Source organism: Terrapene carolina, unplaced genomic scaffold (assembly GCF_002925995.2).
Source record: "Terrapene carolina triunguis isolate 2854851 unplaced genomic scaffold, T_m_triunguis-2.0 Scaffold583, whole genome shotgun sequence".
NCBI classification, from domain to species: domain Eukaryota; kingdom Metazoa; phylum Chordata; order Testudines; family Emydidae; genus Terrapene; species Terrapene triunguis.
In genome coordinates, this window is record NW_020664934.1 from 827,676 (window position 1) to 855,475 (window position 27,800).

General features: G+C 48.8%; 1 protein-coding gene across 5 annotated transcripts; it reads left to right on the plus strand.

Annotated features, from left to right (window-relative positions):
• The first annotated feature begins 132 nt into the window (after positions 1-132).
• NSDHL (NAD(P) dependent steroid dehydrogenase-like) lies at positions 133-27,590 on the plus strand. Of its 5 annotated transcripts, none has more exons than XM_024207966.2 (9): positions 133-230; positions 956-1,162; positions 2,918-2,968; positions 4,328-4,489; positions 5,348-5,494; positions 7,750-7,878; positions 22,639-22,781; positions 25,464-25,566; positions 26,706-27,588. In XM_024207966.2, the coding sequence occupies exons 3-9, from the start codon at positions 2,948-2,950 to the stop codon at positions 27,036-27,038; spliced, it is 1,038 nt and encodes a 345-aa protein (XP_024063734.1). In that variant the 5' UTR covers positions 133-230; positions 956-1,162; positions 2,918-2,947; the 3' UTR covers positions 27,039-27,588. The 5 variants fall into 5 exon arrangements, with proteins under 5 accessions (XP_024063734.1, XP_024063732.1, XP_024063738.1 ...); XM_024207967.2 differs by lacking the exon at positions 133-230 and adding an exon at positions 1,429-1,548 and having other exon boundaries at positions 907-1,162; XM_024207964.2 differs by lacking the exon at positions 956-1,162 and having other exon boundaries at positions 26,706-27,587.
• The last annotated feature ends 210 nt before the right edge of the window (positions 27,591-27,800 follow it).

Sequence of the window (27,800 nt, forward strand, 5' to 3'; positions counted from 1 at the left end):
CTGAAGCGGAGTATCTAGGACACCAATCAGTGAGTGCGTTGGGGGCTCGCCTGATTCTCGGACCAGGGGCTGGGCTGGGCTGCGCTGCGAGAAGGGCGGAGCGGGCAGGAAAGACTGTTGCTCCTTGGCGGGTTGAGGGGGTGCCTGTGTCCCTGGAGGCTGGGGCGGGACTGGTGAAAGCAGCAGTGGTGTAGGGGTCCTGCCTGCTTCTTCCCGGGGCTGGGCGCCAGGTAGGGGTGGGCAAGGGCTGTGGCAGGAGGTTGGGGGTACACGGGCGAGCTGTGGGGAGAGGGCTAGGAGGGGCCAGAGCTGGAGGGAGGGTGTCTGGGTGCTCAGGGCCGTAGGGGCCTGTGGGTGGGGAGTCCTGAAGGCTGGTTGTGGGGGGGGTTCGGGACAATGGGAGTCCTTGGGCTATAGGAACAAGGGCAGGTTTGTAGAAATTTTGGTGGTGCCCAGAACCCGCCCCCCCCAAACTCCCCCCCCCACACCTGCCTAAGGCGCTGGGAGGGAGTTTGGGTGGGGGAGGGGATCTGGGGTGCAGGCTCTGGTGTGGGGCAGGGGATTGGGGTGCAGGAGAGGTGTAGGCTCTGAGAGGGAGTTTGGGTGCAGAAGGGGTGAGAGGTCAGGCTCTGGGAGAGAGTTTGGGTGCAGGGGGTGTGAGGGGTTGGGCTCAGGGAGGGAGTTTGGTGGGAGAGGGGGTCTGGGGTGCGGGGTCTGGGGTGCAGGCTCTGGGCTGGGGCAGGGGATTGGTGTGCAGGTTCTGAGAGGGAGTTCAGGTGCAGAAGGGGTGAGAGGTCGGGCTCGGGGGGTGAGAGGTAGGGCTCGGGGGGGGGAGTTTGGGTGGGGGAGGAAATTTGGGGGCCGGAAGGTGTGTGTGCGGAGGGGGTGTGGGTGCAGGCTCTGGAAGTGGATGGGAGGGAGGTTCGGTGCTTACCTGGGGCACCTCCTCCGGCAGCGGCTCCTAGGCGGGGCAGGCCGGGGGTCTCCTTGTGTTGCTGTCCCCAGGCACCACCCCTGCAGCTTCCCATTGGCCACAGGGACATTTGGGCCAGGGGCTGCTGCCCCCGCCCCCATGGGTTGCAAGGACGTGCGGGCAGCCACGTGGAATGAGCGCACAAGAAGCCGCTCAGCCCGGCTGTTTTAAATTGCCCGGGGGCAGCAGGTGGGCTGGGAGATGCGGTGGGGTGGGGAGGGAAACTTTGCTGGAGCCAGGCCCCTGGGCCAGGGGTATTCCTGGTGCCCGGGCACCAAGGGCCCATAGAACTCGCCGCCCATGAACAGGGGAAGTTATGGGCTGTGTTTGTCATTCACATGTATCATTTTAATATGGGTCTTGGGAGGGGTGGTATCCCCCTAGGCTTCAGCCCGGGGCAGGGACTCACCTCTCGGCTCTCTCCCATGTTGCCAACACTTGTGCTTTTATTAAAGCTCCAGCTGCTGGAACTGCTATACAGTACAGTACTTCAGTTTTCATTCTTTTAAAGAAAGTTTCTAGCCGTCCTGATGAGGAAGCAGGTGCACTGTGAAGGCACAGACATCTTTTATCATGTAAAATACGTTATGAATTTTAAGCCAATCTAATGATTTTTCAGGGCCAGACTCTGATTTTTGAAGACTGGGGACTGACAATACTACTCTTCCCTGGCAAAATCTCCCTGATAAAATCCTAACAGCCACTAACTTAACCTCAAATTCTTCCTTAAGAGTCACCTTTGCTGTTATACCTACAAACCCGAGCCTGTTAAACATAGCTCGTCTAGAGACAAGCTGTGATTCTTCCTCTCCAGTTAGTGTACCTTGTTTGTTTTCAATGTAACTAAATAAGCGGGGCCAATTCCTCACCGGATTCATTTGCTTATGTTATAGTCTCATTCTTTTTGTCTTTAAATTGTAAGCAATTCAGGGTAGGGATTGTCTCTTTTCTCTGTTGTACAGTGCTCAGCACAATGGGGCCCTAGTTCCAATTTGGGAGTTTGCACTACCATTATTATTAGAAAATATTTTTATATTATAGTGCTTCAGTCCTGTCCTGGCTAAGGATAAACCATGTGGCCATTGGTTCCTCTGCCTCTGGATGTTGTGCAGATGGACCTCAACAAATCTGCCGTAGTTATTGATGGGCCCAGTATGGCTGCTCCCAGAGTGGTGGAACTCGGGGGGCGGTCTAGCCCCCACCCCTGCAATAGTCACACAATAAACTCATACCTGGGAGGGGAGGTAAGAGTGGGAGCCAGAGAGGCTGGAGTGGCTACCATGGGTTGGGGGTTAGGCCAGAGAGTGGGACCTGCAGGGGCTGGAGTAGGCGGGGACCCCTGGGAGCCTCCTTCCCAGCCTAGAAACACTGCATTTCCTGGCTGAGTCTTAGTACCACCCCTCAATCCCCCACATTTACAGGGAACTTCTGCCCCACTCCCAGACTGCTCTCTGGGAATTATATTGCACAGTCTGCTGATGTGTTTGCATTCTAGTGTTCAATTCAGAGATGACACGGCAGTTTAAACTGGCTAAAATGAGAAGGATTTGCTGATTAAGAGGCATTTTTCCACAAATACACAATTACCTGAGCTACATAAACCTGTTTGGAGTACTGTCATTGATGTGGAATCTTTATATCAAATTGAATTTCAATAATTTATGTATTTTCTGGAGCTTAAAATAATAATAAGAGCTCAACTATGTTGCTGAGAAGTTTTATAAAAAATAGCCATTTTATTTTTGTGGGACCTACACAAAAACAGTGTGCTCTCCCTACGAGGACGATGCTAGCGAGTAAAGTGTACAAGATTGATCCAAGTTACTTATCTGCTGTGGTAATGTTATATGGGAAAAATCTGTGTTTTCCAGTTTAAATGGCAGGTGTTTGTTTTTGCGCCACTTAAATGTGATATGTAAAGTATTAACTTTTTTTTTTTTTTAGGAATTAGATTTGCAGTGAATCCTCCAAGAAATGGCCACACAACTCAGACCAGTAAGTTCAAAGGAAATATTTTTTTCTCATCTCCGTTCTGGAAAACTGGTACTCTGCAATGGGATCCCTGTCTAAAGACACAGCACTTAGAATCCATTGAACAATCACCTGCCTTGGGCAGTTTCACTAGGATAATTTTCCCCTTGAACTCTGTAGAAGGTTTGCTGAGGTGAGTTTTTGTGTAGTAACAATAGGAGCAAATCTATTTGCAACCAGGACAGAGGGTTCTCTGTACAAAGCTCTTCTGCAAAACCTCAGTTGCTCACTCTGTGCTGGTGCTGAGCAGATAGGTCACTGGTCTTATTTCAGGCAGGTGAGTACTCAGACCAGAGTGCCTGATATTGACTCTGACCAATGTCTTCATAGAAGAAAGGCTAAGGATTAATTAAAAGGATAAGCTGTATCTGCTTGGCTGCCTTCCTGGTTTTGGACCCATTAGTCCTGCTCCAAGCTTTGTGTGAGAACTAGTTTCACCTGCTCCTTTCCATCACTGAGAATGAAACTGTATTGGAATAAACTACAGCAAGCTAAGTTTGTGGGAGGGTTACAGCTATATATGAAGGAAACTGCTGGAGACTAGGAGCTACTGACAGCCAGCGTGGACTTCGTTCTCATTGATTTTAAGAGACACTTGGATCTACAACTGCACCTATCATTCATGCTTGTGTTTGTAGATACACTGCCTGCACAGTATGAAATACATGTATGTATCGAAGTAGACAAGAATTTTGCGATCTGAGTGCTCTAGAGATTGAGATTTGGTAAATGAGTGAGCAAATGGAATATATAAAGAGTGGGGCTCATTGGCAGAATGGGGGAGGGGGTAGATAGCTGTTTGTTTTATATCTGAGCTAAATTAGTGGCATTACATGGGTTGTGAATCAGTACATAAAGTCAGATAGGATTGTGTAGAACTTGGTTCATCATATTTTTAGGGGTGGCTAAGCTCTTGTTTCCCGTGTCTCTGGCTCTTGAGCAGTTTCAGACTGCTTGATACAAGAACTGGGAAATTAAACAAAATAAATTAGTCTAATGAAATTTCGCAATATAATCAACCTCTTGGGAAGGTAAATACAGTCAGGATAAACCTAGTCAATGAGAGGGAATGAGACAGGATCTTCTTACAAAGGACATAAGCTGTGCCAGTGAGTTGCTTAATACCTGGATTCAGATTCCTCTGATCAGCCTAATTACTGACTTGTCTAACTGCAGCAGTGGAAAACTTGAATTCTGAACTTCAGCCAAGCGACTGAGATCATCACTCCTATGATCCTGTGAAGTTCAAGCCTGGTTTTACTGAAAGACTTCACAAGTATGTCTGCTTGTTATGATACTTCTCTCCCCTTCTTGCCTCTGCAGGCCAGTAAGAAATGCACCGTGATAGGTGGCTCAGGATTCTTAGGCCAACACATGGTGGAGAGGCTGCTGGAGAAAGGCTACACAGTCAATGTGTTTGATATCCAAAAGGGGTTTGAGAATGATAAAGTGCAGTTTTTCCTGGGAGATCTCTGCAGTAAAAAGGTATAGTATGAACAGAGCTGACAAATATAATACTGTGTTAGGAAACAAAAGTGAAATATATAGACTGAGCTTAGGATCTCGTAGAGGCACATTCCCCAAGGTAATTGACTCAATTTTTGTATGAGACATGTAATGTGTTCCTTGAAAGGTGGGAAGGTCAACGCTACAGCAGTATTTTGTGGAAGGGTTGCAGTACGACCTTGTGAAAGGTTGATCAACTATGTCCCCTCTTTGCCAGTGCAGTCCTTCGCTTCTCTTTCACCAGTGGCTAAAAATAATCCCTAAGGAGGGGACTCTTCTTGAACTCTTTGGAACAGTCCTTGGTTGTTTTAGCTTGTATCTGTACAAGGACAGGGCTTATACCTGCCTTGCAATGTGGAGACATGCATCACGATGTGTCTTGGAAATAAATTGCTGCATTTGTCTTAGACTCCTCCACAGGCATGATGTACTCCTTACGAGGGATGCACCATAAAGCTGGGCAGTAACGTTGGGATTTGGGGGTTAAATCCTTGGAAGGGTTCCATGCTGAGTTTTTAACTCCTATCTGAGACGTCCTTGGCCTTCTGCCTGCACCTGACTAGCTGGGTGTGGCTAGTTTCCAAACCTTAGGAAGCTTCTGGGTTTTTTTCCTGGGGGGGGGGGAACAACAAATGGAACTTCCTGCCTAGCAGTAAGAGGTCTGGAGATACAAGAGCTGGTCCTATATCTCGACTCTTCAGCTTCATGAAGATGATGTGGCTGTTATGTTTCATAAGAAAAATGTGGGCATGTGTGTGTTCATATAACCTATACACTTTCCAAATGGAAAGTACTCCTGGTGTTTTCACTGGTGCCTTGTCTCATCTGTCCCCCTAGGACCTGTTCCCAGCTCTACAAGGTGTGACAGTGGCTTTTCACTGTGCTTCACCAGCACCTTCCAGTGACAACAGGGATCTGTTTTACAAGGTGAATTTTATGGGGACCAAAACTGTCATTGAAGCCTGCAAAGAAGCTGGGGTTCAGGTAAGAGTAGAACAGTGTATGGGGGGGACATGAGATGCTGAAGTCCTGATACAAGGATATAGAACAATAGTGGCATTAAAGAAATGTCAACTTAATGACTCCAATAGTAACTATAAGACAAGTGCACCATTTTCCCCTTGGTCTTTCTAACATCACATGAGCTTTTTATTTCAATTTCTGCATATTGAAATCCTTGAGCACTGGATGAATGAGAGACTTTATTTTTTGGTGGAGGGAAAGTTGCTTATGAAATACACCCATTGTACAGTCTCCGGGTGGAAATACAGAATTACTAAAACAATACACAGAATTAAATGATGCATGTCAAGTATGGACTCCCACCCCACAATTGCTTTCTTTCTATAATAGGCTGCTGGGAGGAAAATGGGCCATGTGTTGTTTACCTTCAGGCTTCATACTGGGATTCGTCAGAACAAGGAGTACATCTGAGTCCAGAACTTTAGGCAGAAAATAATGTCTCTTTTAAACTGTAAAAGATTAAAAAGTCGAGTTTCAGAGGGTAATTTGGTTGATGGTATTTCTGATCATCTATATATCTTTGACTTCCCATTTCAAATCTGCTGGGCCATATCATATTCCAACAAATGTAGCATAAAAATATTTTTAAGATACTTTAAAGACTAGCAAATACCTCTTAAAAAGCACACACTGGTATTAAGAGTTGAAATGTGCCAGGAAAGCAGGCTAAGTGGGCATTCAACTTCTCCTTGCAAACTATTTTTCTCTCTTGATTGACAACACTGGAAATTTTCTGAAGTGTCCACTTCACCTGTTTCTGAAGCATTTTGTCATTTCAGTAGGATTATTTCATCCTTAGTAGGATATATTATGAGACGTTTATGTTGTCAGGTGGTCTGCAGTGGGTCAAAACCATGAGTTTCTATCTCAGGGCAGATTGTCAGAACCAGGGCAGATACTGCAAACTGGTGATGTATTCTATAATTAGATTTCACCAAATGTGAACTCCTGCATCACTGTAACAGTTTTAGCATAGAGTCAGATAGTCCTCTTAGACTCTCCAGTCTATCTTGTCATCCAGACAAACTGGACTTGGTGATAAATGGTTATGTACACCAAAAACCATACCATATTCACATTGCTTCCAATCCCAAGAGACCAGTTACTTACCCCAAATCAATTGGTTCCCTAGATTTTACGCCAAAGACCATGCCTGTAGCCAGTCTTGTAATAAACTACACCTCTACCCCGATATAACGCTGTCCTCGGGAGCCAAAAAATATTACCGTGTTATAGGTGAAACCGTGTTATATCGAACTTGCTTTGATCCACCGGAGTGCGCAGCCCCCCCCCCCGCCCCCCGGAGCACTGCTTTACTGCGTTATATCTGAATTTGTGTTCTATCGGGTCGCGTTATATCGGGGTAGAGGTGTATCTAAAGGTTTATTAACTGGGGGGAAGAGTTAGTTACAACTTAAAGCAAGCAAACGTATACACACAAATGACTTACCATCTAAATTCTAAGGGTGACAGAGTTGTAGTAATCTGTCAATTCAAAGTATCTTTCAGAGCAGACCCAGGAGACAGCCCCTGGGGATCTCTGGCTTCAGTTTGGTAGCTCTGGCCCTGTGAGAGTTCAAACTGCAAAGAGAGAAAAAATCTTCCTGTGACTTCTTTTATTAGAATTTCCCAGGTGCGAGAGGCCCATTAACCAGTCCATTGTATTGCGATGTTCCTTGATGGCCCATCTGATTTTGATAGCCCTTTGGGATGACCGGGATGCCTGGGTTCACAAGTTCAGAGTAAATATTTTCAAAGTTATAAAGCAAAACTTACGCATTTTCTTAGTATGGAATACCAACATTACAAATGAGATTAATGCATGCAAAATTTTACAAGCATTTCATAGAGTCTAAACATTAAATACGTTAGTTTTTTTGAGCAAAACTAACATACAGGTGAACTGGTCTGGTTTCCAGCTATGAGTTTGTCAGTTCTTAGCTAATGCCTGCAGCATGGGTAAGAGCTGGCATCTGATCCGCCAGTATGTGCCGTCTAATGGAGCTCAATTATGAATATGGGGTTTTTATAACCTGTAATTTTCAGATCACTTTCAATTAAAGCATCTCTAAAAGAAACTTCTGCATTCTCTGTAGAACTAGCCAAGAAGAGGCTAATATTGTTCCTTCACATTGACTTTTCATGCAGCCTTTGTAAACAATATATCTTTTGGCTTATCCTCTAATACATTACGTTTCTTCCCTAACCATTGTCAGAAACTGGTGTTAACCAGCAGTGCCAGTGTAGTCTTTGAGGGCACAGACATCAAGAATGGAACAGAAGACCTCCCTTATGCAAAGAAGCCCATCGACTATTACACAGAGACCAAGATCCTGCAGGAGAAGGTATACAGCACCATGCTGCTAATACTATCACACTCTGTGTTTAAACCAGCATTTCTTCTTCGAGTGATAGTCCCTATGTGGATTCCAAAAGTGGGTGCGGCATGCCAGATGCCGGAGCCGAAACTGTTCATAGTAGTGTCCGTTGATCCGCGCGTGCTGAGGCTTTAAGAGGTTGCGTGGGTCGACGCCGCTCCATTTCCCTCTTACCGCCACGTGGCCAGAGTCGGAACCCCTGTTCCTTGCTGCTCTTAGCTTGATAAGAGAACTGCTTCTGTCCATTGTACATAGTTTTTTCTTCTGAGTTAGTTTTTTGTAGTTTACTTATTTGTTTATCGTTAGTTAGTTAGCTGTTTCCCCTGGACTTCTCCCCTCTGGAAACTTTTTGCCCGGCAAGCTGGGTTCAAATACTGTGCTTCGTGTCTGCAGTCCTTTTCTGTGAGCGACGAGCACCAACATTGCTGTGGCGAAGCTCATGTTGCTGCCCACTGCTCTATTTGTCGATCGTTTCTGTCACGCATCCGCAAGGCCAGAGAACATCACCTCCGCAAAAACCTCATGGAAGAGGCAATGCGACGCAACCACGTGTGCTTCCAGGATCTGCTGGAACAGGGTTCAACACTGGTAGTGAACACCTCTCCAGAGCCACCCCACCCAGCACCAGTTGCATAAAAAGCACACTCATGGGCACAAAGGGTGCTCCCTGATGGCAACTGCCTCCAAGCAGTGTTGCCTCCCTGAGCCATGCCAGGCCGGGTAAGAAGTTGCTTGCCAACTCAGACACTCCTTCTCCAAAGAAGTCCTGCTCTGAGCACAAATCTAAGACCCGCGCTCCACTGGCACTGCCACCGGCCACGGTGTCTGGCCTGCCACTGTCGCCTCTGGCTCTGTTCAGCCTGCCAAGTCCATCCAGACATACCTGCCCAGTACCATGTACGCCAGGACGCTTATCTCCCCTTACACCAACGGCTGAGCTAAGTCTGCCATACGTGGTCTCCCCGCCCTGTCCCGGGACCTCTGTCACTATTCGCCTACCATCCCCTGTGGACGAGCTGCTCCTATTCCAACCTTCTCCGCTTTTCTACGCCGGGCCCATCTACTGTTGCTCCTGGACTGTCCTCCCATGCCAGCGGTCCTGACGGCTCTGCCCCTACCCGACCTGTCTTCCCAATCTAAGTGGTCTTCCGAATTGAACACCGCATTCTCGCCTGTACGGTCCTACAGCCCGGACCTTCAGTGCCATCCATACCCTCCCGCATACGCCCTACCGGCCAATCCATGGTATCATTACTTCCGAGCACCACCGCCACCTGGCGACCCATATGCCGGGCCATACTGGGCCATGTGGAAGCCCTACCATGACCATGGCATGCGAGCTCACTTGTGACACTGTCCATCCCCAACGCACGTGGCCCCTTCCTCCATCTTTGAGGACCCACAGGCTGTCCCTGTTCCGGCGGCACTGGTGTTACTGACAGTGACCTTACCAACCCCAGTCCATACAGGCGCTTCCTTGTCTCCCGATGATGCCATCATCCCTCCTACACTCTTATCTTCTGTTGACCTACTGCAGTACCAGGAGTATTTCAACGTATGACCGACACCCTCAATCTGCCTGTCCAAGATGTCCAGGACCCACAGGATCAATTCTTGGACATCCTAGGATCTCCTGGACCCTCGCATATTGCCCTCCCCATTCACAATGCACTCTTACAACCGGCCCAGACTGGCACACCCCAGCTTCCTGTGCCCCAACACCGAAGCGGGTGGAATGCCACTATTGCATTCCTTCGAAGGGCATGGACTTTTTCACCCACCCTCTCCTTAACTCGCTGGTGGTCCAAGCTGTGACCGAGCACTCCTGCCAACACCTGTGGTCTACATCCCTGATTGGGCTGCCAAGAAGTTGGACCTCATGGGCTGTAAGGTCTGCTCCTCTGCTGGCCTTCAATTCTGCATCGCCATCTTGGCCAAGTATGAATTCCTATCATACTCCAAGCCTGCAGACTTACAGGCCTTCCTTTCCCCCAGAGAAGCAACAAGACTTCCAATGTCAACTGGATGAAGGCAAGTTGGTGGCCAAGGTTGCTGTCCAGGCTGTGGTTGATGCTGCCAATACTGCATCCTGCTTGCTAACATCCGGGGTCGTCCTTCACTGGGATTTCTGGCTTCAATCCAGTGGCTTCCCAAAAGAGGTCCAAACCACCCTTGAGGACTTTCCCTTTGACAACCATAAGTTGTTCAGCTTCGAGGTGGATGAGTCCCTATACTTCCTCAAGGACTCCTGTGCCACTCTCCAGTCCCTGGGCCTTCTCCCCCCGCCCCCCCCGTTACCAACAACTGTCGTCCTTCTGACCCCGCCCTCAGACCACATACCAGCCTTACCACCAGCCCTATTCTTTTCGGCACCGCCTGTGCACCCAGCGACTTTGCTACCCTGCCACTGCTTCTTCATCTGTCTCCAACATTCCTCAAAGCAGCCCTTTTGACTCCTTCCCTGAGATCCATTAACCGCCCCACCACCTTCCGGCCACTCCACAGGTGGTTTTCGAGGGTCACCTTGCCCTCTTTGCTCACAACTGGGGCAACATTACCACAGACTGCTGGGTGCTGGACATTGTTAATTGTGGGTACCTGATTGAGTTTATCTCCTTCCCAACTTGCTGCCCATCCCGGGAGCACCCTGCCACATTATCACACTCACCCCTCCTCCAGAAGGAAGCATATGCCTTCCAACTCAAGCGCTGCTGGGGCTTCTGTTCCCCTATTTCCTCTTTTTGAAGGACAGTGGCCTCAGTCCTGTTTTGGACCTCCGCCTTCTGAACAAATTTATTTGCAACTTCCATTTCCTCATGGTTCACCCTCCCCCTCATTATTCCCCCTCTCCCCATGGAGCTTGGTTCACAGTATGAAGGCATCCTTTATTTATATTTCCATATCGACATCCACCCTGCCCATCGCAAGTTCCTCTGCTTCACAGTCAAACACTCTTATTATCAGTTCTGGGCCCTCCCCTTTGGGATTGCTAACGCCCTCCGCATCTTCACAAAGGTCTTTGCCCTTGTGTCAGCACCGCCTGGGCCATTCTGTGTTCCCATGCCTAAATGATTGGCTCTTCATGGCATCATCCCAAGCCCATCTCCTCACCACTATTCAAACTCTGCGTGCCCTCCTTGGCGCCCTAGGGGTTTTCATCAATGAGGAAAAGTCTATCTTCACCGCTACCCATTCCCTCACCTTTATAAGTGCTCGTTGCGGCCTGGGCTTACCTTCCCTCAGAATGCTTCCCCACTCTCATCACCCTCCTTGCACAGCTCTGCTAACACCTGTATACGCACATCCGTCTTGCCTCTCCCTTCTGGGTCATGTGGCATCCTGCATCTCCGTTACCCCATACACCCGTCTCCATTTGTGCTGCCTCCAACTGTGGCTCCATCCATCTACAACCTGCAGTCCGACCACCTCAACAAAATGGGTTCTCATTCCTCCACCAGTTCTCGCCTCTCTCACCTGGTGGCGCAATCCAGCCACAGTTTTGACTGGCGTTCCCTTCGCACCTCCCACACCCCACCTTACCCTCGCGACAGATGCTTTGCTCGTTGGCTGGGGCGCTCATCTAGACGACCATGTGGCTCAGGGCCTCTGGTCACTCAGGGAAGCACGGATGCATCTCGGCATCTTAGAGCTGCAAGCTGTTTGCCTTGCCTGCCGGGCCTTCCTACCTCTCCTTCGATCCCCCTATGTACAACTGCTGTTGGACAACATGACGGCTGTTGTTTACGTCAACAAGCAGGGTGGAGCCCAATCCCCCTCTCTCTACCAAGGCCATCCTCCTGTGGAACTGGTGCCTCCAGCACGACGACATGTTGCAGGCAGTACATCTTCCTGGAACCAGCAACTCCATGGTAGACATGCTCAGCCACTCCTTCCATGCCAATCACAAGTGGGAACTTTACAACTCCGGTCCCTTTTCCACCTGTGGGGCATGCTGACTTGGGACCTCTTTGCCGTGCCAGAAAACCACAAACTTCTCCTCTTTTTGCTACACAGGTGCTCTTGGCCCAGGCTCCTAGGGCAACGCTCTCCTCGTTCCCTGTGCCCCCAGTCTATGCTATGCTTTCCTCCCTGTTTCCTTACTTCCCCAAGTCCTCCGCAAAGTACGGTGAAATTGCACAACTCTTCTCCTCGGAGCTCCCTCCTCGCTCCGCCGGTATTGGTACATGGCTCTCCTCCACCTCTCTGTTGACCCCTAGATACGTCTTCCGGACATCCTGAATCTCCTCACACAACATGGCTGACTACACCACCCCAACCTGGGTCCTTTCCACTTCATGGCCTGGTATTTGATGGGGCTTATGCGTAGACAACGCATGTTCCTCTCCTGTTCGTGGCATCCTTTCCCAGAGTTGCCACCCATCTACTAGGGCATGTTACCAAGCCAAAGGGTGCCATTTTGTCGCTTGGCTCCCCTTGGACTATCTCCGTTCCTGCCATTCTGGACTACCTCCTCCACCTCCATCAGTCAGGCCTCACCCACTCTTCTGTCTGCATCCACCTGGCGGTGCTCAGTGCTTCGATTTCTCCATCTTCACCCACCCGACTACCTCCTCCTTTTTTCATAGCTTTCTCAGCGCCTTCCCCACCATATGAAAGCCTACTCCTCTCTGGGACCTTAACCTCATCCTCTTGGCCCTCACCAAACCACCATTTGAGCCGCTTGCAACATGCTCCCTCGCCCAGATCTTTCCATGAAGGTGATCTTCTTGGTGGCCATCATCTCTCTAAGGTGAGTTAGTGAACCTAGCAGCCATGATGGCAGGACCCCCCTTTACTGTTTTGCAGAAGGACAAGGTCTCCCTTTGTCTCCATCCCAAATTCCTCTCCAAAGTTTCCTTCCCATTTCACCTCAACCAATCTGTGCACCTCCCCACCTTCTACCCTAAACTGCAGGCCTCTCCCCAGGAATGCGTTTTCACACCCTGGATGTTTGCCATGAATTGGCCTTTTACTTCCAGCGTACCCAGTGCTTTTCAGGCCTCCCCACTGGCATTTTATCACTATTGCGGAATGTTGTTGCAGCCATGCCCTTTCGTTGCAACGCCTCTTGTTGCATCATGGACCGCTACATGCTTTCCCATATTTCTCTTCCCTCCCTCCCCCCGGGAGTCATGGCCCAGTCCACACGGGCTCACACTGCTACATCCAACTTCCTGGCGGATGTCCCATGGCATGACATCTGTCGGGCTGCCACCTGTGCCTCGGTCTACATCTTTTCCGCTCATTATGCCATCGCCTCTGCCACATCAACGAATGCTGCAGTGGGCCATGCTGTTCTTCGTACTCTCTCTTCTTCCAAGCCCTCACAGCCACCTTCTACCTGTGCACTACTCACTACTCTCCCACATTTGGAATCCACATAGGAACCACCACTCGAAGAAGAGGAGGTTACTGTAACTGGAGGTTCTTCAAGATGTGTGGTCCCTATCTGGATTCCAGTCCGCTCTCTTTTCCCTCTACTCCAGGCTGCTTTGTTGCCAGGAAGAGGGAACTGGAGCAGCGTTGACCTGCCCAGCTTCTTAAAGCCTCGGATACGGTGGTCAGCGGACACTACTATGAACAATTTCATAGTACATGGTGAGCATGCACACCCACATTTAGAATCCAAATAGGGACCGCACATTGTGAAGAGCCTCCAATTACAGTAAGTAACCTCCTCTTCCCAAAGTGGGGCATGTCTTGTGCAGTGGGGGCAGACAACTAGCCATGGGGTGGACAGACTTCTTAGTTTTTCAGAGTCTCAGCTTTCATTTAAAAAACAAGATCTCTCTAGCTCTTATGGTTGCAAAGAAAACCTTCAAAACGTGACCCAAGTATAACTGATGCAGCAAAGTTTGCCTGAGTTCTCAGAGCCTGAAAGGATAGCTCTAAGATATAAAATGTAACATTCATTTCACCAGAGCTGCTGTTCTTCTTTAGGTGCTTGCTCATGTTGATTCCATTCTAGGTGTGTGTGCACCCATGTGCACAGTTATCGGAGACTTTTGCCTTAGCAGTATCCAGAGGGCTGGCTGTGGTGCCCCCTTGAGTGCTGTGCTCCTGCGTCGTTATATCAGGCACCGCCAGCCCTACGCCCTCTCAGTTCCTTCTTACCAACCATGGTGGTTAGTAGGAGTGCTTCTTTCCCTTACTTCGCAGGTGGTCAGCTTTTTTTTTCCCTACTTGATCTCTGTGCTATAGCTGTAAATAGTTTATTTATAGTAGTTTCTATATAGTAGTTATATAGTAAATAGTCAGTTAGGGTCCCGGCAGGGACTTTGCCCCAGGCGGGGCATGCCCCGGTCTCCAGGTTTTAAACCCTGCTCTGACTGCAACAGGCCTATGCCTGTTAGTGACCCGCACAGCAGCTGTTTGAAGTGTCTAGTGGAATCCCACATAAAAGAGAAGTGTTGCATCTGCAAGAACTTTCATCCCAGGACACACAGAACACAACATTCGTTTGATGGCCCTCCTCATGAAGGCTGCTCTTCGCCCAGCCTCAGAGCCAGCATGGCCGGTCGCAGTGTGATGTTACACTCCATATTCTTTATGGAAATATGCTTATGATATGGATATGGCATAACTGAGAGACACTTTATGGAAGATGGCTCATATAAGATCACTAGAAAGGTTGATTTATTGAATGTGATTATCCAGTGTGTATGCCTGTATCATTTCTGTATCTGAAGTTAGGAATATTGACCAAGTATCTGTATTTCAAATGTGTTACTTTGGGTGTCACCCACAGTCCTTCAGGTATAACAATGAAAAGCCAGACCAGGCTCATGGCTCATCAGCAAAGACAATAATGGACTGTGAAAGAGCTTAGTCTTCCTGTGGACCCTCCAGGCAGCCTGCGAGTAATGGCTGCTACAACCCTGCAGAGACATGGGTCTGAGTCACCTGGTACTGGACCCCTTCCCTCCCTCCCCCCTTGGAATGCCAGTGTTTTTCCACTGGAAGACAAAGGGTTCCTGCCATACACAAAAGCTATATAAGGCAGGGGAGTGACATCATCGTGGTTCTCTTCCTCCCTGCCCAAAGAGACACTGGGAAACACCTGAAAAGAAGAATTGAGCCCAGGCTCGAAGGTTGTGTAGCCTGTGAGTAATAATACCTGAAGTTTCAAGCTGCAGGCCAATGCAGCAGGCTTTCAAGAATCTCTGTAATCTGCCTGAAACAACTTTTAGGGTGAGAAATTGCCATTTGTAGCCAATTTCTTTAGTGAATCAAGCTCAGTTTGCGTTTTTGTTTTATTTGCTTAGTAATCTGCTTTGTTCTTTTGCTATCCCTTCAACCACTTAATCTGCCTTTTAGGGTTAATAAATTTGTTTTGTTTATTATTAAACCCAGTTTGTGCAATTTCTAATGGGGGGGGGGGGGCAAGAAGGTGTTCATATCTCTCTTCACATTGAGGAAGAGGGTGAATTTTTATGAGTTTGTGTTTGTGCAGATCTTCCTATACAGTACAAGACAGTATTATTTTGGGTTTATTCCCCAAAAGGGGTGTGCATGTGACTTCAAAGCTGACTTCAGTCTGTGTCCAGCTGGGTATGGCCCTACCTGTGTGTGTGTGTGTGTGCGCGCGCGTGCTCTGCAAGAGGCTAATTCAGCAAAACGGAGAGGGAATACAGGCTGGCTGAGCAGGAGGAGGGGCTCAGTGAAACCACAGTACATCCGGTGGCATCCCAGCAGGGGGTCTAACCCGTCACACGCAGCACCCAGCACTTCGGCGGGTAGTGCACCTCCGGCACCGGGCTCTTCCCGGCAGCGGTCCCCTTTGCAGGTGCCCATAAAGAAGGCCAAGAAGAGGGACCCAGCACCAAGCAAACTGGATAAAGGGGCATTGGGCAAAGGACCCTGCTTGGCCTGCCCACCCACACTGGAGGTGGGCTCTCCCCCAGGGAGTACCACCCCCCAATGCACCCCATACGGACTCCAGGGAGCAGTAGGGGAGCCAGGCTGATGGCGCAGTCAATGCCTTCTCAGCTCCCGGAGAGCAACGAGCGCTCCCACTGCAATCAACACCGCTTGCGACGATGGACCCGGCTAAGGCTCCTCACAAGGGCAAGCCTGCCATGAGGCAAGGGCAAGTCTCCCAGAAGGCAAATGAGCACATCCGGTCTCCGGAGCCAAGGCAGAGCCACACTGTTGGTCTCCACATCAGCCCAGGTCACTGGTTTGCCTCTACAGGTCGCCAGCACCGCATTCCCGGTCTCTGCCCTTGCGCCAGGACTCGCCTAGAGAGAGACACTGGTCGCCTTACAGTCAGCAGCGGTTGTCTTCGCGATTATGGTCACCATCACTGAGGCCTCGGGGACGCTCTCCAACTCGGCGCCTCTCCCCCTACTCCTGGCACCGGTCGGACCATTCCAGGCACTGCAATGGTTAGTCACCAGACCCAGGCCTTGAAGACCCTGCCCTGATCTCTGGAGGAAGAGGACTTTTCCGGCACGGAGGAAGTTCAGCCCCTCACCTAGACAGCAGCACAACTGGACTCTAGAAGGTGCACCCGCTGTGGCAATGCTGACCTGGCAGCAGGGCTAGTGGCTGACACAGTGGCCCTATTGGAAAGCCTGGGTGTACCCGTTATGCTGATGCACCAGTCCTTGGTCGCCACATCGGCCAAACCTCAGTCGGCACCGATGGCACTGGGCTCGGTGCTGGATGCGCCGGTGGGTGCTGCGGTGGAGGAGTAGGTGCCCACCCCGAGACCTCCTTCCCCTGCTGGGGAAGATGCCTTGGGCCCTCTCTCGGTAGTCCAGTCATCCTACTCCTCTCCGGATGAAGCGGTGGCAGAGCCCTCCTGGCCTAGCCCACCAGATGACTTCAGAGATCATCAAGCGCTGCTCCGCTGGGTGGCCACCAACTTGGGCATCAAGACAGAGGAAATGGTGGCGCAATCAGACACTTTATTCAATGTGCTCTCCGCGTTCACCCCCACTCGTGTCCCACTCCCAGTCCTGAATATTGCCAAGACCATCTGGGAAACCCCATCCTCCATCCCGTCCACTTCCAAGAGGACGGAAAAGAAGTATTTTGTTCCCACAAATGGATTTGAATAACTATACATCCACCTGCCCCCGGAGTCGTTGGTCATGTTGGCAGCCGACAAGTGGGCTGGCCAGTTCCACCCTAAAAAATAAGGGGGCCAAGAGACTGGACCTTTTTGGGTGCAAAATTTATTCCACGGCCAGTCTCCAGTGGCAAACCACCAGGCCCTTTTGAGGTGTTATAACTTTAACTTGTGGGACTCCCTCCTCAAGTTTAAGGACTCCATGTCCCAGGAGGTGGCCCAAGAGTTTGGGGCTCTGGTGGAGGAAGGTACTGCGGCGGCCCGGTACTCCCTCTAGATGGCCTGGGATGCGGCCAATGCCAGGGTGGTCACCTCAGTGGTGGTCATGAGGCACAGTTCCTGGCTCCAGACTGCTGGCCTGTCCTAGGAAATGCAGGCCTCTATTCAGAACCTCCCGTTTGATGGAGTTGGGCTGTTCTCCAACCAAACGGACGCGAGGCTGTACGGCCTAAAGGACACTCAGGCCAGCCTCCGCTCACTGGGGATGCATACTCCTCAGTTTGCATGGTAGCCATTCTGGCCACCCCCACCGCCAAGGCAGTGTCAGTCTCGGCAGGGACCTGCAAGGAGAAGGGATGCTGGTTTTAGTTGCCGTCGCCCTTCATCCTCCCACTCACCGGCACAGCCTGGCCAGGCAAAACACCATGGGGCCAGAAGCACTCGTTTTGATGGTGCGCTCGAGAGTGATGCAACAGTCACCTGCCCAGGTCTGCCCCACCTTTTCCTCGACCGTCTCCGTCCCTTCTGTTTGGCCTGGTCAAGGATCACCTCGGACCATTGGGTGTTAGACATCATGTCATCAGGCTACACGCTCTGTTTTTCGGTCACCCCTCCCTCCCAACTCCCCTCTTTCCCATCCCTCTTCAGGGACCCTTCTCACGAGCAGCTCCTTGTTTAGGACGTGAACAACCTACTGCAACAGGAAGCGGTGGAGGAGGTCCCTGAGGAAATGAGGGGGAAAAGATTCTACTCTCACTATTTCCTGATCCCAAAGGCAAAAGGGGGCCTACGTCCCATTCTGGACCTGTGATGGCTCAATAAATACCTCAAGAAGTCGAAGTTTTGCATGGTATTCATCATTCCCTCCCTAGATCTGGGAGACTGGTATGCCGTTTGACTTGAGAGAGACTTATTTCCATATCTCTGTCTTCCCAGACACAGGTGGTTCCTTCATTTTGTGGTGGGCTAGCGCCATTTCCAGTTTACAGCACTCCTCTTTTGCCTATCCTCGGCCCCATGGGTCTTTACAAAATGCATGACCCAGTAGCCGCTTACCTGAGACCCCAGGGGATCTATCCTTATCTTGACGATTGGCTCATCAAGGGTAGATCACAGGATCACGTGCAGACTAGCCTCAATCTGGTACGAGCCATGCACCGCAACTTGGGCCTGTTAGTGAACAAAAAGAAGTCAACCCTTGTACCAGTGCAATGGATAGAGTTCATCTGGGCGGTTCTCGACTCCACGCAGGCAAGGGCATTCCTCCTGGAGTCCCACTTCTGAGCCATGTCGGATGTAGTCTCCCATATGAGGGATCATCCGCTCACCACCACCTGCACCTGCCTAAGGTTGTTAGGTCATATGGCGGCCTGCACCAATGTGGTCCACCATGTCTAGCTCTAGCTCCATCTCCACCCGCTGCAGGCGTGGTTGGTGTCGGTCTACATCCCCAACAGGCACAACCTGGACCCGGTAGTCGAGGTGCCAGATCACCTTCGGGCATCCCTGGCATGGTGACTGGACCCTGCATCAGTCTTGCAGGGAGTTCCCTTCACGGCCCCGGCCCCGTCATTGACTCTGGTGTCCGATGCCTCAGATGTAGGCTGGGGAGCCCACCTAGGAGGGTTCAGTACAGAAGGCTGCTGGTCGGGGGTCAACTGCTCCCTCCACATAAATGTCAGGGAGCTCAGGGCGGTTCACCTGGTCTTCCAGGCTTTTCGGTCCCAGCTACAAGGCAAGGTGGTTCAAGTCCTGATGGACAACACTGCCACGATGTTTTATATCAACAAACAAGGTGGAGCCAGGTTATCAGACCTTTGCTGGGAAGCTCTCCAGCTCTGGGACTTCTGTGTGTAGCATGCCATTCATCTCGTGACAGCGCACCTCCCCTGGACCAGGAACGTTTTGGCGGATCACATCAGCAGAAACTTCTTATCTCGCCACGAATGGTCTCTCCATCCTGATGTGGTCGACCGGAAGTGGGGATCTCCCCAGGTGGACCTGTTTGCAACTTGCCAGAACAGGACGTGCCACCTGTTCTGCTTGTTCCGGGGGATTGACAGGGACTTCCTGCTGTACACCTTTCTACTCCTGTGGTCAGAGGCTCTGATTTACGCTTTCTTGCTGGTGTCATTGCTCCACAATGTCCTCATGAAGGTCAAGCGGGACAAGGCAAAGGTCATCCTGATCGCCCTGGCTTGGCCTCGCCTGCACTGGTTCAGTATGCTTGTGGACCTGTGAGTATTGGACCCGATGCCATTGCCCCGTTGGTTGGATCTCCTGTCGCAGAATCACAGCTGGCTGCTGCACTTCACAGCTTAGTTGCTCCATGGTTGATTACTGAGAAGTAGGAGTGCTCGGCTTGAGTCCAGCAGGTCCTACTGGGAAGCAGAAAGCCCTCCACTAGAGCCACCTATCTGGCTAATGGAAAAGCTTCACGTTTTCACGGATTGGGCCTGAGCAGGTCTCGCTTCAGCTGATCCTGGACTACCTAGTGCATCTTAAGCTCCAGGGGTTGTCCCTTTCATCCATTAAGGTCCACTTGGCTGCTATATCAGCCTTTCACTCTCCATTCCAGGGCAGATTGGTCTTTGCGCCTGGCATGACGGTCTGGTTCTTAAGAGGTCGGGAGCGGCTCAACTCTCAAGTCCAGGATCCTGTCCCTTCATCGGACCTTAATCTGGTACTCAGCTCACAAAAGCCCCCTTCGAGCCCTTGGTGTTCTGTTCTCTTCTGCTCTCCTGGAAGGTGTCATTCCTGGTGGCTATAACTTCTGCCCGAAGGGTTTCCGAGATTAGGGCACTCACATTGGAAGCGCTGTATGCTGTGTTCTTCAAGGACAAGGTCCAGCTGCGGCCACACCTGGCTTTCCTGCCCACGGAGGTTTTGCAGTTTCACACGAGCCAGGACGTATTCTTGCCAGTCTTCTTTCCAAAGCCTCAGAAGTCTGAGGCGGCACATAGGTTGCACTCCCTGGATGTCAGGAGAGTGCTAGCCTTCTACATAGACAGGACCACACTGTTTCGCAAATTGACTCCGTTGTTCATTGAGGTGGCAGATAGGATGAAAGGTTGTCGGGTGTCCGCCCAGAGGATTTCATTTTGGATCACTGCCTGCATCTGTTTCTGCTATGATGGGCGAAGCTGCCTCCGCCGGCGATTTGTCACCGCCCACTCAACTAGAGCACAAGCCTCGGCAGCTGCCTTCCTGGCCCAAGTGCCCGTTCAAGATATCTGCAGGGCCGCTATCTGGTAGTCCATTCACACATTCATGTCTCATTATGTGCTTACCCAACAAGCTCGAGACGATGCTGGCTTTAGTAGAGCAGTGCTGTAAGCCGCACGACCGTGAACTCCGAGTCCATCTCCATGGATACAGCTTGTGAGTCACCTAGAATGGAATCGACATGAGCAAGCACTCGAAGGAAAAATGGTTACCCACCTTTTCGTAACTGTTCTTCAAGATGTGTTGCTCATGTCCATTCCATTACCCGCCCTCCTGCCCCTCTATCGGAGTTGCCGGCAAGAAGGAACTGAGAGGGTGTAGGGCCGGCGGTGCCTAATATACCGACGCATGAGTGCGGCACTCAAGGGGGCACCACAGCCGGCCCTCCGGCTACTGCTAAGGCAGAAGTCTCCGACAACAGTGCACGTGGGCGCATACACTCCTAGAATGGAATGGATATGAGCAGCACATCTCGAAGAACAACAGTTACGAAAAGGCGGGTAACTTTTTTGTCTCCTTGCTGGGAGTCTCGGCAAAGACATTAATGAACCATAAAGAATGCACAAATATCTCTCATGTAGAGATGATGGAGACTTTCAAAAATAGAAATAGTGGTTTGCATGCACCTTTGAAAATCTCCCCTGGTGCCTTTAAAATAGCATCATGGTACACTGATGAAGCAGTGGAAAAGATGCTTTCACAGCAGATGCTCATGCTGTTCCTGTTCTTTGGATAAATATAGAACTTTGTCTCCACAGCTGTCAAACCTGCCCTTATACCAGCAGTACCTTTTCTTAATAGAAAAGAGAGCAAAGTAAACCTGTGGCATAAGTTAGGCTATTGAAGTAGGGTATACGTTTGAGACATGTTTATTTGTGGAGAAGGTGTGCCAGAGGATTACTATGGAAAGAGCAGGAAGGTGAGACTGAGATGGGCAAAGTTAAAGGGACATTGTCAACTTAATCACATGTTGTACAAACACATTTTGTTGCCTCTGGTGCTGAGAACATCTTCCATTATGAAAGCAAAATCTTGTCTGTCTTTGTGCACTTTGCATTTTCTCCCACTTGGGACACTGAAAATCCCTGAAGTCTATTTCACATTCAAGTTCTTTGTACTGCAGGAGTTGGGTGTTAAATATGGCAGGGGACTGTTTAAATGAAACAAAACCAAATCCTTGAGATTGTTTCCATACCTTTTTTTTTTAATTCCAACTACAAGTTTCATAAAGTTTTCAGCAGAATTTACATTTGAATACCAATTTAAGTTGACAGTGTCCCTTTAAGCAAAAGTATTAGGCGTAACAGCCTTTTTGCATTCCTTAAAAAAACGCGTAGCTTTTTTTAAAAAAAGCTATGTACTTGCTATTCAAAAATCGCATCAGAGCATCCGTTCATTTGCAAACTCAGCTGCCTTGCAGATTGATGAACTAATAGAGTAGGAGGCTTATGAATACACGATTAGACAAATCCAGCCCAATATGCCCATAATTATGCCTTTGTTTTTTGTCAAAGCAGTGGAAATATCCATATTTATTTGCACATACAACTCAGTACTTCATAACAAATAACATGGGTTTCTTCTGGGAAAGACACCAGCTGCTGGAATATGGTAGAACATGTTGTTTGGAAACTCCTAATGGAAATAAAAATAAACTAAGTCTGCATGTTATCAGTTAGTGCTTCCAGTGGAGTGAGATGATGCTTTCTCAAAAGGTGCATTAAGGAAGCTAATGATGGAAATCTTTCATTTATTGACGAGCTAAAGGATTTTGGGGTGGGAAAAATAATTTTCTGATTCTCCTATTCCCCACTACCTAAGCAAGGAATGGGATGGAGCGGTGCAGTTCCAAAAGTTCCAGGGTTCCACTGTTCACCTATAGATATGATTTCTTTGTTGAGAGACCTCCTTTGCTGGCCGATCTGTGAAGTTGTGTCTGACAATGAAACTGGATGCGGCCTTGTCTGCTGCCTTCCTGACCGGAAGAGAAGTGGAAAAAAGGAGGCAATCCAGTGGAAAAAGGTGTTCCCCAAAGGCATAGATGGGCATTAGCTTGTATATTGATGCTGGAGTGAGGTTTCCCCAAAAGATGCAGAGGAAGCATTTTTCTAGTGAGAAGCAGTTCAATGGGATGATGCAAGGGATGCATTTCAAAGCCATCTGTTGGTCTCCCTAGTCTTTCTTGACTAACTTTTTGTCTCCCACAGGAAGTGTTAAATGCTAATGACCCAGATGATAATTTCTTCACAACGGCCATTCGCCCTCATGGGATATTTGGTCCCAGGGACCTCCAGCTGGTTCCCATCCTCATTCAGGCAGCTAAGAGTGGCAAAATGAAGTTCATGATTGGGTGAGAGAGGCTCAGACATCTTTGTCTCATGGGAAATTTGATACCAAAGTGACATGCCCCTTTTGGAAGAGAGTATTATTAAATCTGTAGTATTAAAGATATGGATGGTGCTTCTCCAATGTTAAATCAAAGGCCCTGACTGGAGATGCCCAAGAACTAGGCAGAATGTGTGATTTAACAGTCCATCAACTTCTACACAGAACCTACTCAGGAATCATAAAAAAAAATTCCAGGAAATGATGGGTTCCCCAGCTATACCACCACTGCTTTGACCCAGGATTCATTTTGAAGAAGCCTTCTTTTTGTGGGATACTGGCACTGAGATGAGTTTGTCTCTTGTTTGAAGAGACTACATCACTTGAGCTATCTATGAACAATCTAGAACAAATGTATATAATTATAATATAACTATGTACAAATATTGCTTAATGCACTACTGGAAGGTGCTAAGACTCAACAGTAATGAGTGGCATATGAGCCTTTATCAGATAGACCATCTTTAAGAGTTTGTTGTTCTATGCTAGCTTATAGTGAAGATTCTTGATCATTATGGCTAAATTATGATTGAGACATTACAGGTCAAACCAAAGATTGACCTGTAAATCAGAGAGAGGTTACATTCAAATGCCACAGCCCTAGTAGTTTTGACAGTAGTTCAAAGCTGACCAGTCACACATTCAGCATGTTCCAGTTACGTTCATCTATAATATGCAATAAGACCTGACAGAGCATGGATTGTGTTACATTAACTCATCTAGTGTTATACAATTCTTGCTTTCAACTCTCTTATTGTGATCTCAAAACTTAAATTGCATTTTGATATTCATATTGATAACTATAATAAGGTTCAAAAACTTGGCTTCCTCATTGCAAGTGTCACAACTTGTAGTGTGGAATTTAAAATTTAGAGCAAGAAATAGTACTGACTGCCATTAAGACTTTTCTTAGACTCATGTATTGTGATTTAAAAAATAAATTTCCCATCCAGCTTATGATAGATTTAATTGCATACTGGGAGGGGTAGAGGTGTGTGAGAGAGATATATTTAGAGAGAAAAAACAAGGAGTCCGGTGGCACCTTAAAGACTAACAGATTTAATTGGGCATAAGCTTTCGTGGGTAAAAAAACCTCACTTCTTCAGATGTTTTTTACCCACGAAAGCTTATGCCCAAATAAATCTGTTAGTCTTTAAGGTGCCACCGGACTCCTTGTTATTTTTGTGGATACAGACTAACACAGCTACCCCCTGATATTTAGAGAGAGAGGTGTCTTGTGTGGCTTTTGTGTTAGCTTGCACCTCTGCCATCAGTTAAACTTCCCCTCTCAAGCTGCTTTATGAATCATTAATCCAAATAAATTTAAGCTTTCCCATCTTATGTTACGGAAACATTTCTTGTACAGTCTCCACTTTCCTCCATCAGAAAGCTGTTGCCTCTGCAGAACTAGAAACACTCATGTATTCCCTTCCAGTGAAGAATATTTTCTTTTCTGTCTTTGTATGGCCCATTAAATCCACAATGACTGAAAATTATAAATCATCAGGATAATTGTTTCACAAAAATTTGCTTTCGGGGATAGGGGCTAGGAGAGTGCATCTGACAATCCAGTTGTTGATTTAATGAACACAGTGGGTTAAATTCAACTCTGATGTAAGCAGGTGAAGATCCCCCTCATTTTGGCCAGGGCCAAATTTGGATGAAATTTAAATTTAATGAGCCAGGCAAATTCATAATTGAGCAGAAAGCTTGTCCTTAAATGACCACTTTTGTGCTAGATACAATATCCATATCTGTTCTGCTTCTGTGGATTGTTTCACTGATGTTCTGTGGGTCCCCAAATCTTCAGATTTCAATTAGATGTGACTGCTGGTTTTGAAGGCTTTGGATAGGAGCTGGGATGGTGCCAGGCTTGCTCTGCTCTCCTGAATAGTGATTTAGGTTTGTCTACACTAGCACTTTTATCGATCGGGGTGTGAAAAAAACCGCACTCTCCCATTAACATAGCTACCACCACTCACCGGGGATGGTTTAATTATGCTGGTGGGAGAGCTCTCTCCCATCAGTATAGAGCAGCTACATGGGAGACCTTACAGTGGCGCAGCTGCAGCGGTACAGCTGTGCCACTGTAAGGTCCATAGTGTAGACAAAGCCTTAGAGACTTCTCGACTTCCCCTCTGCCCGGTGGGTGCTTGACCCCGGCGCTGTCCCACCTCTTCCTGCCCCTGCACCACGCTCGCCCCACACCCATTCTGCCCCGCCCCACCTTTTCCCAGCCCTGCCCCCTTCCCGCCCCCATTCCACCTCCTTCCCCCAAGTCCCCATCCCTGCCCTGTCTCTTCTCCCCACTCCTCCCCCTCCCGCCTGGAAAGTCCTGAGTGCCGCCAAACAGCTGTTAGGTTGGGGGGGCGGAAAGTGCTGGGAGGGAAGGGGAGGAGTGGGGACACGGTGTGCTGGGTGGGGGGAGAAGAAGGAGGTGAGGAGAGGGGAGCTTGGCTGCTGGTGGGTGCAGTGCACCCGCTAATTTTTCCCCATGGGTGCTCCAGCCCTGAAGCAACACCTTTTTCTGACATCTGCAGAAGAGGTAGTTGGGAGCTCAGCTATGTTGGTCGCTTTGCCTTTTACCACTTGCTGATTTTCAGCTGCCTTGTACATTGAGATAAGCTTTTTCCTTTTGTGTATGCAGGGACGGGAAGAACCTAGTAGACTTTACCTTTGTGGAAAATGTGGTCCATGGGCACATACTAGCTGCAGAGCATCTTCATAAAGACTCGCCCCTGTGTGGGAAGGTAAGGTATTCTCTCCGTTGCATATGGATAGCAAAACTGGGTGTGATCAGAGATTACATTTCTTTGTGTCTTCTTTGTTCACACACATTTTATTCCCTTAGCTCTTCTTTCCTCTCAGTGACTTGGATGAATTTTTATTGCACGGGAAAGTGACTGCACTAACTAGAATAAAACCCACTATGAAAAAGTGCTGTGTAAACTTCCCTCAGATGCCATCTCCTCACCCCAACATGCACTGCTCTGCCACACCCCATGGTCGGGACTTAGCTGGGGTGGGGGGAGTGTGGTACCCTATCCATGCTCTGCCCACACTCCTGAAATAGCTGCATGTTTCTGCTAGTAGGATTGGCAATAAAATAGTTAATACTGACATGGAAGTATTGGTCTCAATGGGATGTTAACTTTGAAGACCAATGGAGGTAGTTCGCACCTCTTCGCTATTTTTTTTTTGGCTGCAGATTCATTCAGATGGCTGTGCATCTGTTAAAAGCTTCTTGCAACCATAAGGGCTAAACATAGATGGACTTAAACTTACTGCTCAATCAAAGCTCTAAGCACTTAAAAAGTATAACATAGTTACAAAACACCCACTCCAAAGCAGCAGAAATTCTCAAGGTTATCTTTGGGTAAAGAATTAAGCAGTGCAACAGTCACTAATAGTCTGAGGTCTTGTCTACGCTTAAAATGCTACAGTGGCACAGCTGCACAGCTGTAGCGCTTCAGTGTAGACACTGTCTACACCAATGAGAGGGTTGGTCCCATCGGCATAGGTAATCCACCTCCCCGAAAGGCGGTAGCTAGGTCAACAGAAGAATTCTTCTCTCAACCTAGAGCTGTCTACATGAGGACTTAGGCTGGCTTAACTATGCCACTCGGGGGTGTGAATTTTCACTTCTGGTTTGTTGGGAGCAGTGGGCTCTCTTAACACGGGAGGGAGTTGTAGCTCCGTAAATGGCCATTTCTTGATATTAAATGTAGTTAATTTTCTTTTTTAAGTCTGATACTAAGAATCATCAGAGCAAAGCTGCGGGTGTTAATCTATTCAACAATAAAATGAAATGAAAACTAGGACTTTATAAAAATGTGTCCAAACTGTCACATTTAATCACAAGGCCTTTTTTTGGTGTTCTTTCTTTCAGGCATTTCACATCACAAACGATGAGCCAGTCCCTTTCTGGTCATTCATGTCTCGTATCTTGACTGGCTTGAACTATGATGCACCCAAATACCAAATACCCTATTGGGTGGCATATTACTTAGCCCTCTTACTGTCTCTGGTGTTGCTGCTGCTGAGTCCACTCATCACGATCAAACCTACCTTCACCCCTATGCGGGTAGCATTAGCTGGGACATTCCATTACTACAGTTGCAAGAGGGCCAAAAGGGACATGGGCTACAAGCCGGTGGTGAGCCTGGATGAAGCAGTGGAGAGGACTATCCAGAGCTATTCCCACCTACGCCGGGCCAAGTAAGGAGACCCAGAGAAATCCCTCTAGCTAATAAATTTAACAAGGGCATTGAAGAGACCCGAATTCTCTGGACAGATGAACCTTTCTTCAAGCCTCTCCTAGGGATAACGAGTTTCTCTGGATTGAAGGACTTCATCCTGTAGTTGTACTAACAGCCCGTACCTCTCTGTGACTGCTTTGTGTGACAGCCTGTTCTAAAATAGCTATTGGCTGCTACTCTGTTTGAATAAACACCCTAATGTTTCCTCGTAAAATAGTGAGCTAGCACATCCAGATTCCATCCCCGCTGTCTCCGCCCATAACTTCTATTTTGCTGCTTTGGTGACTATGCCAGCCTTTCCTAATGGCTGTGGATTGAGTAACAGAATAGGCACAGGAGGAAGTGGGCGAGCAAACTGCTGGACCACCTCTGGTTGCGGAGGACCCCTTGGTACTGGCTTCCTCCTCGTTGTCGCCAGACGAGGCTATAGTGGGGCCCTCTCCACTGGTTCCCCAGGATGATGCTAAGGCACATCAGGAGCTGTTAGAGGGTCGCTGCCATCCTGGGCCTCTAGGCGGAGGAGTTAAAGGAGCCCGCAGACTCTCTCTCTGATGTTCTCTGCCCCGTAGCCGCGGCCAGGGTAGCTTTGGCTCTACATGAGGGGGTCACGAAAATTACAAATGCTCTCTGGCAAACCCCCTCCTCCTTGTCTCCGATCTCCAAGATAGCGGAGTGCAAGTACTTTATGCCATCCAAGGGTCACGAGTACCTTTATACCCACCCTG

Coding starts and splice junctions, on each gene's coding strand:
- NSDHL (XM_024207966.2), top strand. CDS start 2,948: ATGGCCACACAACTCAGACCA. Junction 2,969..4,327: donor TGGCCACACAACTCAGACCA/GTAAGTTCAAAG, acceptor TTGCCTCTGCAG/GCCAGTAAGAAATGCACCGT. Junction 7,879..22,638: donor CCAAGATCCTGCAGGAGAAG/GTATACAGCACC, acceptor TGTCTCCCACAG/GAAGTGTTAAATGCTAATGA.